Consider the following 13,924-nt stretch of genomic DNA (forward strand, 5'->3'; position numbering starts at 1 on the left):
GATGAATATCTAAGAATGAAATTGCTGAATCAAAGAGTAGGTGTGTATTTAATCTTACAACTAGAAACTACTTTTCCCAGAGTGTCTGTGCCAGCGTACGTTCCCCTCAGCGAGGTGTGAGAGTTCCACTTCCTCCTCATCCTTGCCCAGGTTTGCTGTTGCTAGTCTTTTTCATTTTAGTTATTCTCTTGAGTGTCCCATTGTGGCTTTAATCTGGATTTCCCTGATGAACAGTGACGTCAGACACTTCTTCATGTGCTTGTAGGACATGCACTGATCTTTATGAAATGTCTGTTTAAGTCTTTTGCTGATTTTAAGAATTGGATTGTCTTTTTAATAGTGAGTTGGGGTTCTTGATATATTCTAGATACAAATCTTTTGTCAAATGTGTGAATATATTCTCTCCCAGTCTCGACTTGCGTATTTATATTGTTAATTATGTCAGAAGCGTTTAGTCTCATTAAGTGTAATTGATTGATTGTTCTTTTGGTTTTATAGTTATGCTTTCTGTATGCAGTATGAGAAACCTTTGATTATTCTTACTTCAGGAATATATTTTGTTTCTTCATTTTTAAAAAATTCAGGCTTAAAAAAACTTTTTTAGCTTCTTTATTTATTTCTATAATTGATCTCAAAAATTTTTAATAGATTTTGAAAACAACCAGCATTTGATTTTACTGGTGCTTCTCTGTTGTTTGCCCATTTTTTAGTTTGTTGAGTTCTACTCTTTAAACTTTGAGTTTAATTTGCTTATATTTTTCTAGCTTCTTAGATAAACATGTAAAGTTACAGGTTTCTCTCTAAGCATTGCTTTACCTGCATCCCTCAGATTTTGATAAGTTGTTTTCTTTTCTACTCAGTTAAAATATTTTACCTTTTACCTTTTGGTTTCTTTTTTTGACCCATAGATTTATTAGAAATGTGTTGTTTAACTTCTAAAAATTTAGGGATTTAATTTCCTAATATTTAGGGGGGGTTATTATTATTTCTTATTTCCAATTTAATTCCACTATAATTAGAAAGCATACTTTGTATAATTTCCCACTTTTGGTAGCAGATCTGTTCTCTCTGAGGTTTGGTAGCAAAGGGAAGACAGTTGAAGCACAGTTGTTCCATTTTCTTTTCTTCTAGAGAAGTTGACTTATTTTGAGTAAAATTTTGGAAGTGTGTGGTCTTAATTGAGCCTGGTTCATTAGTATGAAAGCAACCTCTGGCGTGGCATTTACTAACATAAAATTAATCTGTTCTTAAAGAGTAAGCGCCAGGCTGTTGAGACTCTTCCTGTAGTGGTCCTCGGTACTGCTGAATTACCACAGAGAAGTTAATTATTTGTTTGTCTCATAAGGTCCCTTTCAGTGCCTTTGGTATTGTTTTTAGTTCTATAAAGTTTCTCTATTTTTTTTCTTTTTTACTCTTTTGGGTCTAGTTTTATCCTTTGATATGTGGATTGGAAACATACAAACTGTAGGTTATGTTCGGGTATTTGAGTTGATGGAATATTATATAATCTGCATCTTTACTGAAAAACATTTTTAGTGCTTATATATACATAGTTTATAACTCCTGTAATACAAAGCAGAGATACAGTATTCAGAAAACGCTTACGAGTGTGTTTTTTTGCCCAATTTAGAGTTCGTTGTCGAAATGCTGGTCCTGTAGCTGTGGCTGAGAAGAGCATTGCTCAGGTGGCAGAGAAATTCATATTACGAGGCTATTGTCTACATTGCAACCATGTCTTTGTGGACGAAACCAGTACCCGGAATCACAAACAGAATTCAGGACACACAGTCCGAGTCATCACCTCGATGGAAGAGTCAGTCCTGCTTTACTGCCACAGCAGCGAAGGGAGCAGACCCCAGTCTGACTTGAACCTGTTGCAAGATCCATCCAAGTTTTCATCACTTAAAAGAACTATGTCAGTTCAAAACTCTAGCTCACAAGATTGCAGCACCATTCCAAAAAAGAAGATGAATTTAGGAGGTAAAAGCCATGAAGGTGTGGTTTCTGTTCAGCGGGCAAAGCCAGCTGTTAAGGCCTGGTTTTGTGAATGCCGTCAACGGTTCCCAAGTGAGGATGCAGTAGAAAAGCACGTGTTCTCAGCAAACACCATGTGTTACAAGTGTGTGGTCTGTGGGAAGGTGTGTGAAGATTCAGGAGTCATCCGTTTACATATGAGCCGCATCCATGGAGGGGCACATTTAAATAATTTTCTTTTCTGGTGTCGGACATGCAAAAAGGAGTTAAGGAGGAAAGAGGCGATAATGGCACATGTGACCGAGTTTCATAATGGACACAGGTACTTCTATGAGACGGATGAGGAGGAAGGGGAGACTCTGCCACCGTCCTCCGCAGCGTCGGTGAGCGGTTTGACTGCGGAGAGTCCTTCATCTGTCACCATTGCGGATCACTCCCGGGCAAGCAGCCCCCCAAGGGGTAAGTGGCAGTGCCGGATCTGTGAAGATATGTTCGATTCCCAGGACGCTGCGAGACAGCACTGCATGTCTTTGGCAAGTCACCAGTTTCACAGGTACAGCTGTGCCCACTGCAAGAAGACGTTCCACAAGAGGGAGACGCTGTCCCGGCACTGCCAGGACGAGCACGACAGCGAGGTGCAGAGCCGCTCTTTCTGCGGGCTCTGCGACCTGACCTTTGACGCGGAGGAAGCTTTTCTGAGTCATTACAAGGAGCGGCACAGCACAGATTATGTGTTTGTGTCGGAGAAAACGGCCGTGTCGATTAAAACCGAGAGCGACTTCCCGGTGGCGGAGACCAGCGGCCTGCTGACCTGCGGCTGCCGTGAGAGCTACATCTGCAAAGTGAACAGGAAGGAGGACTACGGCCGGTGCCTCCAGGCCATGCTGGACAAAGGCCGGCTGTGGTTTCGCTGCGGCCTGTGTTCGGCGACAGCGCAGAACGTGGCCGACCTGAACGTGCACGTGCAGCAGGCGCACGGCGGGGAGCGGGGCGCCGAGGCCGGGGGGCCGTGGTTCACGATCAAGTGCGGCACGTGCACCAAGGCCTTCCAGGACCCGGAGAGCGCGCAGCAGCACTTCCACAGGAAGCACTGCTTCCTCCAGAAGCCCAGCCTGGCGCACTTCGGCTCGGAGAAGGCAAGCCCGTACACGTTTGCCGCCGGTGCCTCCCGTCCAGAGAGAAAACCCAAGCCGGCGGTGAGCCACCCAAAGAATTCAGAGCCGGAGCCGGGAGCCGAGAGTGAGCGAGGCAGCCAGAGTGTAGGTACGGCCTCCCAGCCCTGCCGCCGTCTGCGCGGGTCCCCCTCCCTTCCCGGGTGGCAGCCGTTGGGCTGTGAAAACTGACGGGGAGACCCCGCAGGGAGACAGCCAGCCAGTTACTGCCGCGGGGCCTCCCGAGGGAGGTGTGTTCCTGCTGCTTCATTCAGCCGCTCTCAACTTCAGGGGACAAAATTTATGTTGGCTTCAAATAATAGGGGTTTCAGACAACATTTTCTTTTCTTTTCCAAACGGCACGGGGATTTTGCAAGAGAAGGGAAGCAGACGTCTTTCTCAAAGTCAGACTTGAAAGTTATTCTGCACATCACTGCCACTTAGATTCAGGTCCACTGAAAAGATAAGTCAGGTGAATTCTCTTAGTTTCTGTTTTGGCCTTATTCTGTAAGTATGAGAAGGAGCATTTGGGAACTTGTACCTCTTTGTTAGGGGTTTTTTGGAAGCAAAGCTTTTACTTACTGTTGAAATAACAATTAGAGAAATAGAGCTGTAAATGGCGGCGGGAAACCAGGGAGAAAGCCGAGGCCCGGATGCCCTTGTTTGTGCCACTCTAGACGCTCCTTCCTCCGTATGAGCAGATTAAGGAAGTCCAGAGGAACACAGTGTTTTTATTTTGCTCAGAAGTGTAATTGTTTTCCCTAGAGTATAATTTTAAGTACAACTTTTAGATAGTTATTAACTCATCGTAAGTTACATGGTGTAGAGTGGGACATGAGGACATGTGAAAGTTTTGGCTAATAAAGCATTTTTATGAACGACTGAACTTTTATAGACCTGTTCTGTAGCGTACACAGAGCTCAGCATTAACTTGAGTCGCAGCATGTTTTATGTGAGAAATTAAATGATATGCTGTGGACCCATTCAGCTCTACTTGAGACAGTGAAGCTGTGTTCACACTGTTTTATGTTCTGTGGTTTTTCTTTTGCTCATTAGACGACTTTTGGGAATTTGTGTTGGTCTCTGGTGGGTTGAAGGTCATTTAATATCTAAAGCTACAGCTGCTGAGTATTTTAAGAAGAGGTATAAGGAGGTGGCTGGTTGGAAATGGGAGGAGAGTATGGCAGTGGTATATTTGAGAAGGTCTCTATTAGATGGATAAGGAACTATTTATTTTTAAAACAATTAAAAATTTTAAGATTTGCATTGCACCTCTAAAAACTGTAAGACCTTGTCCAGGTGGAGAGATGTGAAAGACGGGACAGGAAGGAGAAAGAGAGCTGGAGGACGGCAGCAGGTGAAGGACTGGAGAGCCAAGAAAGATATGTCCGTGTGGGGTGGTGCCCGTGTGCCCCCCCGGTTACCTGTTATGCACTGCTTGATGGTAGCAGGCTGGCAGGTTGTCTCATTTCTGCTCTCCAGGTATCTGATCAGAGAGCCGGAGGGCCACTAATGAAATCAGTCTAGATTAGGAAAAAAGCACAAGCCTGGTGGGGAGAAAAGTTCTTAGCAAGTAACCTTGAAATTCTGTTTTGACTGATGGTGCAAGTTTTTTACGTAGCCTTAGAACTTGGTCTTCTGTATCTTCCAGTACACTAATTTAAAAAAAAATTCCTTTCATAAGTGACTTTTAAAGAAAGTCTGAGGATCAGTGGCACATATCTGTAGAAAGGATAATCATTTCTGAAATAGTCAAAATATTTTTTATCCGATGTAAATATACTATGTTTTGTACAGGTTTGGGTTTCATGAAATGGTTTAGATAGAAATAAATAACGTGCAAGATTAATACTCAGTTGACAAAGTAAAATGTTTCAGCCAGTTGTTATCACATACATATTCACGTTTGTTTCTACCCAGACGAAGACATTGAGCTTCCAGATTTGGATTACCTGCGGACCATGACGCACATAGTCTTTGTAGACTTCGATAACTGGTCAAACTTTTTTGGTCATCTACCAGGGCATCTGAACCAAGGAACATTTATCTGGGGCTTTCAAGGTATGGTTAACAACGAAAACATTTGAGACAACCTCCCCCTTTATTCCCCCTCCCCTTAGAATATGGTTTGTTTTAAAAGGACTCCTCTTGAACCTTCCTGAACGGAGCACGGGAACATAATTGGAATTTTGTCACGTTGCATTATAGTTACTCTGCTACAGTGTCTTCTCTCTACAGTTCTCTTGTGTACATGTTGGCTCTGTTTGGTGACCCACAGTTCGTGGGTTGTTCGATACCGATTGAAGGAGCGTTTATTCAGTACCTGCGACACGCCAGCTGCTGTGCTTGCGCCTAACGCAAGCTTACTAATTATTACCATTTCCCCCCTTTTCAGATAAAAGGAAGTAGGCTGAGAAGTTTATTTTTTCCCAAGTACAAAAATAATAAATAGTAGAGTTAGCTTTTGAACTTGGGCCTTGTGACTACAGGACTAGTGTTATTTTTAACGTAACTGCCTCTTCGGTTCATTCTTACTGTTCGTAAATGTGCATCTTCATATAAATCTCTTTGCAAACCATTGACCAAACCTGAGAGAGAGACAACTTCTTGATTAACAGAAGTTTAGTATAATGAGCACCTGACATGCAGGCTTACCTCGGAGATACTGTGGGTCCAGACCACTGCAGTAAAGCAAGTCACGTGAATTTTTTGGTTTCCCACTGCATATAAAAATTATGTTTATACTCTGTTGTAGTCTGTTGAGTGGGCAACAGTATTATCTCTAAAAAAACAACATCTTAATGAAAAAACACCTTATTGCTAAAAAGTGCTAGCCATCACCCAAGCCTTCAGCTGGTTGTAATCTTTTTGCTGGTGAGGGGTCCTGCCTCCATGTTGGTGGCTGCTGACTGGTCAGGGCGGTGGTTGCTGAGGTTGGGGTGGCTGTGGCAATTTCTTAAAACAAGACAACAATGAAGCTTGCTGAATCAGTTGTTCCTTACACAAATGAGCTCTCTGTAGCATGTAATGCTGTTTGATAGCATTTTACCCACAGGAGAGCTGTTTCCAAAACTGAGTGTCAATCTACTTAAGCTCTGCCACTGCTTTACCAACTATGTATATGTGATTTTCTAAATCTTTTGTTGACATTCAACAGTCTAAACAGCATCTTCACCAGAAGTAGATTCCGTCTCAAGAAGCAACTTCCTTTTCTCATCCATAAGAAGCAGCTCCTCATCCATTAAAGTTTTATCATGAGATTTCAGCATCTCAGTCAAATCTTCAGGTTCCATTTCTAATTCTGATCCTCTCACTGTTTCCACTACTTTGTCCACTGAAGTCTTAAACTCCTTCAAGTCATTCATGAAGGTTGGAATCAACTTCTTTCAAATTCCTTTTGATGTTGTTTTGACCTCATCCCATCTTCTCAGTCATGAATATCCTTAATGGCATCCAGAATGGTGAAGCCTTTCCAAAGGTTTTCAGTCAGAGGAATCACTGTCTATGGCAGCTGTAGCCTTACGAAATGTATTTCTTAACTAAAAAGACTTCAAAGTCAAAAGTACTCCTTGATCTATCAGCTGCAGAATGAATGTTGCATTAGCAGGCATGACAACATGCACCTCACTGTCCATCCCCATCAGAGCTCTTAGGTGATCAATGCATTGTCAATGAGCCATAATATCTTGAAAGGATTCTTTTATTCTGAGCAGTAGATCTCAAAAGTGGGCTTAAAATATTCAATAAACCATGTTATAAACATGTGCTGTCATCCAGGCTTTGTTGTTCCATGTATAGAGCACACAGTCAATTTAGCTTAATTCTTGAGGGCCCTAGGATTTTCAGAATGGTAAATAAACATTGGCTTCAAGTTAAAGTCACCAGCTGCATTAGCCCCTAATAAGAGAGTCAGCCTGTGCTTTGAAGCTTTGAAGCCAGGAATTACTTCTCCTCTCTGGCTATGAAAGTCCTAGATGGCATCTTCTTCCCATAGAAGTCTGACACTCTGTTGTTTAGTGACGCCACCTTCATGAGTGATCTGAGCTACATCTTCTGGACAACTTGCTGCAGCTCCTAACCTACATCAGCACCTGCTGCTCCGCCTTGCACTGTATGTGATGGAGGCGGCTTCTTTCCTTAAACCTCATGAACCAGCCTCTCCTGGCTTCAGACTTTCCTTCTGCAGCTTCCTCACCTCTCTCAGCCTTCACAGAATTGAAGGGAGTTAGGGCCTTGCTGTGGGTGGGGCCTTGGTGTAAGGGAATGTGTGGCTGGCTTGATGTATCCAGATGCTAAAACTTTCTCTAATCAGCAGTAAGGTTGCTGCACTTTCTTATTGTTCCTGTGTTCACTGGAGCAGCATTTGCATTTCCCACACGAGCTTTTCCTTTGTATTTACAACTTGGCTGACTGTTCGGTGCAGGAGGCCTAGCTTTCTGCCTGTCTCCCTCACTAAGCCTAATCATTGCTAACTTTTGATTTAAAGTGATAAAAGTCTGACTCTTTCTTTCACTTGAACACTGAGAAGCCATTGTAGGGTTATTAGTTGGCCTAATTTCAATATTTTTGTGTTTCGGGGAATAGGGAGGCCAGAGGGGAGAGAGAGAGAGACAGGGGAGAGGCCAGTCAGCGGAGCAGTCAGATCACACATTGATCGATCAAGTTTGCCATCTTGTGTGGGCACGATTCATGGTGCCCCAAACAATTACAGTTAGTGACATCAAAGATCACTGACCACAGAGCACCATAACACATACAATAATGATGAAAAAGCTTGAAATACTGTGACTGTTACTAAAATATGACACACAGTGAGCAAATGCTGTTGGGAAAATGATGCTGGTAAACTTGCTTGATGCAAGGTTGCCACAAACGTTGAATTTGTAAGAAACACAATGTCTGCAAAGCACAGTAAAGCAAAGCGCAGTGAAACATGGTGTGCCTGTCACGTTTGATAGGAAACAGCGTATAAAGAGGAGGATTAGTTCCTGAGGTGCTCAGTGTAAAAAATATGATAAAAAATAAACACGTTAAAATACAGAGGAGGGTTAGGACTTAAGGTGGAAACGTGCTGACCTGGAGGAGGAGGCCAGTACAGCCCTTTGGTAAGTCCTGCTTTCCTGACTGCCCATCGTCGTACCCCCTGAACAGCCTTGACATACTTGACTTGAAAACCTCTGAGCTAGCATTCATGTAGAATAATACCATTCTGGGAATTTTCACACGCACTACTTCTGATTCTGTGAGATTTCAGATTAATGGGCAGACTTGGGGAAGTTGGTCTACTTTCCCGAGATTTAGGCGACAGGATGGTGACACCTGGCCTAGAACTGCCTTGTTCTGCTCCAGTCTGGGACTTTTCCCTCTAGAAGCATTTTTTTCTAGTGTTTGTTTTTCCTTAGAGAATTTTCGGTTGTATCTACTGTTCTGTTCTTTTTCTCCCCTGTTTGACTCTCACTTATGCCTTTTCTAAAAATAATAGGAGGAAACACCAACTGGAAGCCTCCAGTCAACTGTAAGATCTATAATTACCTGAACAGGATCGGCTGCTTCTTCCTCCATCCTCGCTGTAGTAAGAGGAAAGACGCTGCGGACTTTGCCATATGTATGCATGTGAGTCATTGCTTTATTCAGAGGCTAACGTGGCTTTGGGACCGACCCACTGGGATTTTCTCCCGCTTGACTCATAACACTGTAGGTTCCTTTTCTGTGCTGTATTTTTGTACAAAACCTTTTGTGTCAGGTTCTACTTACGACTCTTGAGGGGGCAGGATCCCAGATCACGTATTCACTGCTTCACCCCAGTTCCCAGCAGACTCCCTGCTGCACGTAGTAGGCCCTCAGCTGCGTGTGGAATAAATGACCCAGAGAAGGCGCTGTGCTGCTGCGTGCTAAGGCAGTTCGCGTTTTAACACCTCTGAGACCTGGGGGCACCCTCACAGTCACTGTTGGCCCAGGTGGGATTTGCATTTGCTTCTGTCTCTACCAGCCACCTGAGACCTGGTTTAAATGAAAGTCTCTGCATAGGGGTCTGTGTGTGACACAGTTAATATGAGTTTACTCTGCTATTTATTGGCTACTGCTTATGTTTTAAACCACAAGGTGATTCCTTTTTCCGCCCAGCCAGTGCTGAGCCTGAGTCATGCAGATCCCTTTGCGTGCTTTTCTCTGCGGCAGGTCTGTTTCTCATTTACCCTTAGACTGAGTGTGTAGCCCTTGCAGCATTCCACCTTTATGGGGGGGCCTTCTGTTAGATTCTGCCTTTTTTTTCTTTCTTTCTTAGTGGCACATAAAATAGCTTATTTTATAATTGGCGGCATTTTATATTTGATTAAATGTGGTATGTTTCGTTTATGCATGAGATTTCTATATTGTACTTTAGTGGGAGCTAGGGAGCAAACTAAATACACCTTTCTAGCCGTGTGTTCATTCTGACATAGATGTAACGTGACTGGAAACTCAAATGCTGATTTTGATCAATATGTGCCATTTGTTCCAACTTAGGCTGGCCGTCTAGATGAGCAGCTACCCAAGCAGATTCCTTTCACCATCCTCTCAGGAGATCAAGGCTTTCTGGAGCTAGAGAATCAATTTAAGAAGACTCAGAGGCCAGCACATATACTCAACCCTCACCACTTAGAGGGAGATATGATGTGTGCCTTGTTAAATAGCATATCTGACACCACCAAAGGTACGCAGCTGCAGTCACAGTGCAAGCCGCCCAAGAGGAGGAGACTCCACTGCTGAGCAAAGCCAATAAACTGCTGTCCCCCCGCCCTGCTGCCTGCTCACTAAACCGCCGTGCGCGCGCACTGCTGCCATGTTCTTGTCTTATCTCACTTCCATTTTTAGTCTGTTAGAAGAAGAATGAATTCATAATTTTCTGGAGCCTTTTTTTTAATCTAATGGATAAAATTCATATTCTTGTATATAAAACACACATTTATGGTTTGAAATATGTTAGTACAGTTTTGCAGAGCTCAGAATCCAGATCTTCATTTTGTTTCTAAAATTCCAAATTTATCTTCAGTTTTTCAGAAAGCAAAGTGCTTCTAGGAGAAACCAGAAAGCAGTAAGTGATAACATGGCAATACCAAAAAAAAAAAAAAAAAAAAAAAAAAAAAAAAACCCCAAAAAACAAACCCAGTTAAGAGGTTGACAGTGAGAAAATGAAGCCCTGAGAGGTCTTTATTTCCTTGAAGAGTTGGGCACCCCCTGGCCTGTTCTTGGGACTTCCGCTCTCTTCTCAGCCTTGCTGAGATGGTTCAGTGAAAGGACGTGCTCATGTCCATTCTCACTAACCAATATTTAAGAAAGAATGTGACTCCAGGCATTCGGACGGGGCTTTTCTTTTTCTTTTTTTTTTTTTCATAATTTCTGAAATAAATATGGATAGAAGAGAATAAAAGTAATTTTTAAATATCCTAATATTTAAAGCTGTGAATAGGATTTGAAGGTATTGGTGAAGGACCTCAATGGGAAAACTGACTGCTCTTTGGAATTCTTATTATATGCCTTTAAGTTTTTCAGGTCTGCTCTCCTAGCTGTTTTTTTTTTCTCCCACTGTATTCAGAGCCACATTGTGACTGAAAATCCATTCCAAAGAATGTTGCTCTGATCACGCATAATGATGGGTCAGTTCACTTCTGCAGAGTTAGGACTCACTAAGCTACCAGCACCGCTGTGCTCTTTACAGGAAGCATTTCTTTTTTGCATATTTGTTATGCTTTAGTGCTGAATTTTACCTTCGTATTCTGTAATTTTTGTTTTCATTCAGTTGCTTTTTCTATCTTTGGCTTTTTCAACCTCTTTTTCTTCCTCACTTTTACATCAAATTAATATTTTGTAAAATATTTAAAATTTTTACCTTTGCCACCAAGGCCAACCCCCTTCTCTTTCTCCTGTGACACTGCTTTGGGGAGCGTGACTTAGGTCATTTAGAACATGAAGCCTGTTACGGGTAATGCCTTTTTCTCAACTTTATTTGGAATGAGAGCTGCCTATGAGTAGGTCTGTGGGTACATTAGGGTTGGAGGTAGGACACAGGTTATTGTTGTAAACTGATCTTTTCTGAATGGCACCTATGTTCTAGGCTTTTTTTTTTTAAATTCATTCATTTGTAGTCAGTGCTTATTTGAACTTAATGCTTTTTAGGGGCACCTCTGCACTTTATTCTGAGTTTTTGTGAAATGCAGAGATCACGCAGTGCAGAAGGAAGGGCGTGGGCTTTGGTTCGCATGCTAACTCTGCTTCCTCGCTGTGTGGTTTCAGGTGAGTTGCTCAGCTGCTTCTGAGCCTCACTTTTCCTGTCTGTAAGGTCAGAAGAGTTAGTGTTACGTGTAGTGTCTGGCAGGGCGTGGGAAAGCCCTGCAGGTGCTCAGTAAGCAGCTGCTGTTCATCATTATTGTCGTGAAGAGGAAGTATGGTTCCCAGCCACTGTGTCTGCTTCTTTAGGTTTTCTTTGCAATTTTTTTTTATTGTGGTAAAATATACATAAGATGTACCATCACAAGCATTCTGAAGTGTACGGTTGTGTGGGTTTAACTACACTTACAGCTGTCACTGCCCTTCATCTTGCAGAAGGGAAACTCCATGCCCGTAAGCAGTAGCTCCCCAATCCCGTCTCCCTCAGCCCCTGGTAACCACCACTCTGTCTCCTGTCTGTGAATCTGACTACTCTAAGTACTTCGTGTAAGTGAAATCATACAGCCTTTATCTTTCTGTGACTGGCTTATTTCACTGAGCATTATGTCCTCAGGTTTCATCCAGGTTTCCTTCCTTCCTCTTTAAGGCTGAATAGTGTTCCAATGGGTGTATAATGCCCCATTTTGCTTATCCATTTACAACTGATGGACACTTGGGCTGCGTCCACACTTTAGCTATTGTGAATAATGCTGCTATGAACAAGGGTGTAGAAATATCTCCTTGAGACTTTGGGACCCTCCTTTCAGTTCTTATGAGTATATACCCAGAAGTAGCATTGCTGGATCATAGGGCAGTTCTGTTTTTAATATTTTGAGAAACCTCCATGCTGTTTTCCACTTGGACTGCACCATTTTACATTCCTACTAATAATGCACAAGGGTTCCCGTTTCTCTCCATCCTTGCCAACACTTGTTATTTTCTGGTTTTTGTTTGTTTTGATAGTAGCCCTCCTAAAGGGTGTGAAGGGGTATCTCATTGTGGTTTTGATTTCCATTTCCTTAATGGTTAGTGATGTTGAGCATCTTTTCATGTGCTGTAGCCACTACATTTTAAAAGTAATGAAAATTAATAAAATTAAGTAGCCAGAGAAGTGTAGTCTTTAAGTCACATATTTTATTCAGACCTAGATTTAAAGATGATTTTGTAACTCTGTTGTTACGCTGAATCATAATACGTTCAGTTTCATTTTAAGACAAAATTATTTTCTCTATTGAAGACTGAAAGGCATCTAATTGCCTGGTAATAAACTTTATAATAAAATCAAGGGACAGCAACGCTCTTGGATAACTTTATTCTTTCACCTTTCCTAACAAATGACTTTGTGAATAGTACAATAATGGTTTTTGTTAAGTGATATTTAATATGCACTGAGACTGAGGAAAATCAGTGTCCACAAGTGCCGCAGTTCCCGGTGGGCCTGGAGGGTAGTTTCGGCTACCACCAGCATGCCCGGGCGACTGCTTCCATCTAGCTTCGCGCAGCGTCCCTGTCTTCGGGTCTGACCACAGTGTGGTTTTAGGGTAGGAGTCGGTGGACCTTTCTGAGACTCTGACAGAACCTCTTTCCCCCAGAGTGGACCTGCATTCACAACATCACGTCCGGTTTCAGGGGATTGGTAGTTTCAAGGCTCCTAGTTACCAACCACCCAACCCGCAAAACTCTCCTCTTTAGGATGTGACCGAACTTCATACTGCAAGTAACATACAGTGAGAAGTTCTCTAATATTTAATCACGATTTTATATAAGCAGTGTGGTGATTTTTCAGGTTTTTAAAATATCCACCAAGCATAGACAAACTATGTAAGTTTGAACCTCTGATTTCTTTCTAACTTTTCAGAAATTGTGCATTATTAGGACCAGGACGTGGTTTATTTATTACTCCTGTGTGAGCAGGAAGAATCTGCCGAATAGTGTCATGAGAATCAGTGATCATATGGTATCTTGTATCATATGGTTTCTTTGCAAACTTCTCAGTTAATTGAAGGTTTTTTTTCAGGAGGTAATACCTCAGTAGACAGGGATATTCGGAGGTTGCTGGTTCCATACATGAATGTCCAGTCCCTTGGCCGTAAGGTCTCACATCTCTGCTTGGTAGGGAGGGGACAGGTAAGTCGCTTTACTGCTGGCACTTTTTTTTTAGATCTCTGACTTGGTTAGGGCAAATCAGTTACTCTGTAGCAAGCTGAGCCTTTGGACCAAGTTTGGGACTTGAATGTGTCATGATTTTTGCCCTTGATAAACTCTCTCTCCTTCTGTGCATCAGGGTTCCAGTACCAGTATTTTGATTACAGCTATGATACATGTATAAATCCCTGTAGAGATACATAAAATATTAACCTGTCCTCAACTGACACCCTTGGTCCCCTTACCCTTCGTCTCAATTCTGTTTTACACTGTACTCATTTTTCCTTTTTAAAACTTTGTCAAGATACATGGATCTTTTTTGGTGATCTTAATCAGAGGAACCAGGTAGACTTTTTCTTCTTTTAAACCTTTTACATTTTATTCACAAATACATGTTTATTCTAACTCAAGCCTCCTGTTTCAGAGATGCAGATATCCCTTGTCACTTAAGTGTTATTTTAAAGAAGGAA

The 13,924-nt window shown here is 42.3% G+C and overlaps 1 protein-coding gene across 4 annotated transcripts in view; it reads left to right on the forward strand.

The window, feature by feature from the left end:
• Positions 1–13,924, forward strand: part of ZNF451 (zinc finger protein 451) — a 73,211-nt gene that overhangs the window by 44,320 nt on the left and 14,967 nt on the right. For 2 of the 4 annotated variants that reach the window (XM_032463327.1, XM_032463326.1), the window contains exons 10-13: positions 1,631–3,237; positions 5,046–5,186; positions 8,608–8,738; positions 9,630–9,816. In XM_032463327.1, the coding sequence (XP_032319218.1) occupies positions 1,631–3,237; positions 5,046–5,186; positions 8,608–8,738; positions 9,630–9,816 (2,066 nt within the window). Of the gene's footprint in view, positions 1–1,630; positions 3,238–5,045; positions 5,187–8,607; positions 8,739–9,629; positions 9,817–13,326; positions 13,437–13,924 lie in introns of all 4 variants that reach the window. The other 2 variants (XM_032463325.1, XM_032463328.1) reach the window with 2 other exon arrangements.

This window comes from Camelus ferus, chromosome 20, assembly GCF_009834535.1.
Source record: "Camelus ferus isolate YT-003-E chromosome 20, BCGSAC_Cfer_1.0, whole genome shotgun sequence".
NCBI classification, from domain to species: domain Eukaryota; kingdom Metazoa; phylum Chordata; class Mammalia; order Artiodactyla; family Camelidae; genus Camelus; species Camelus ferus.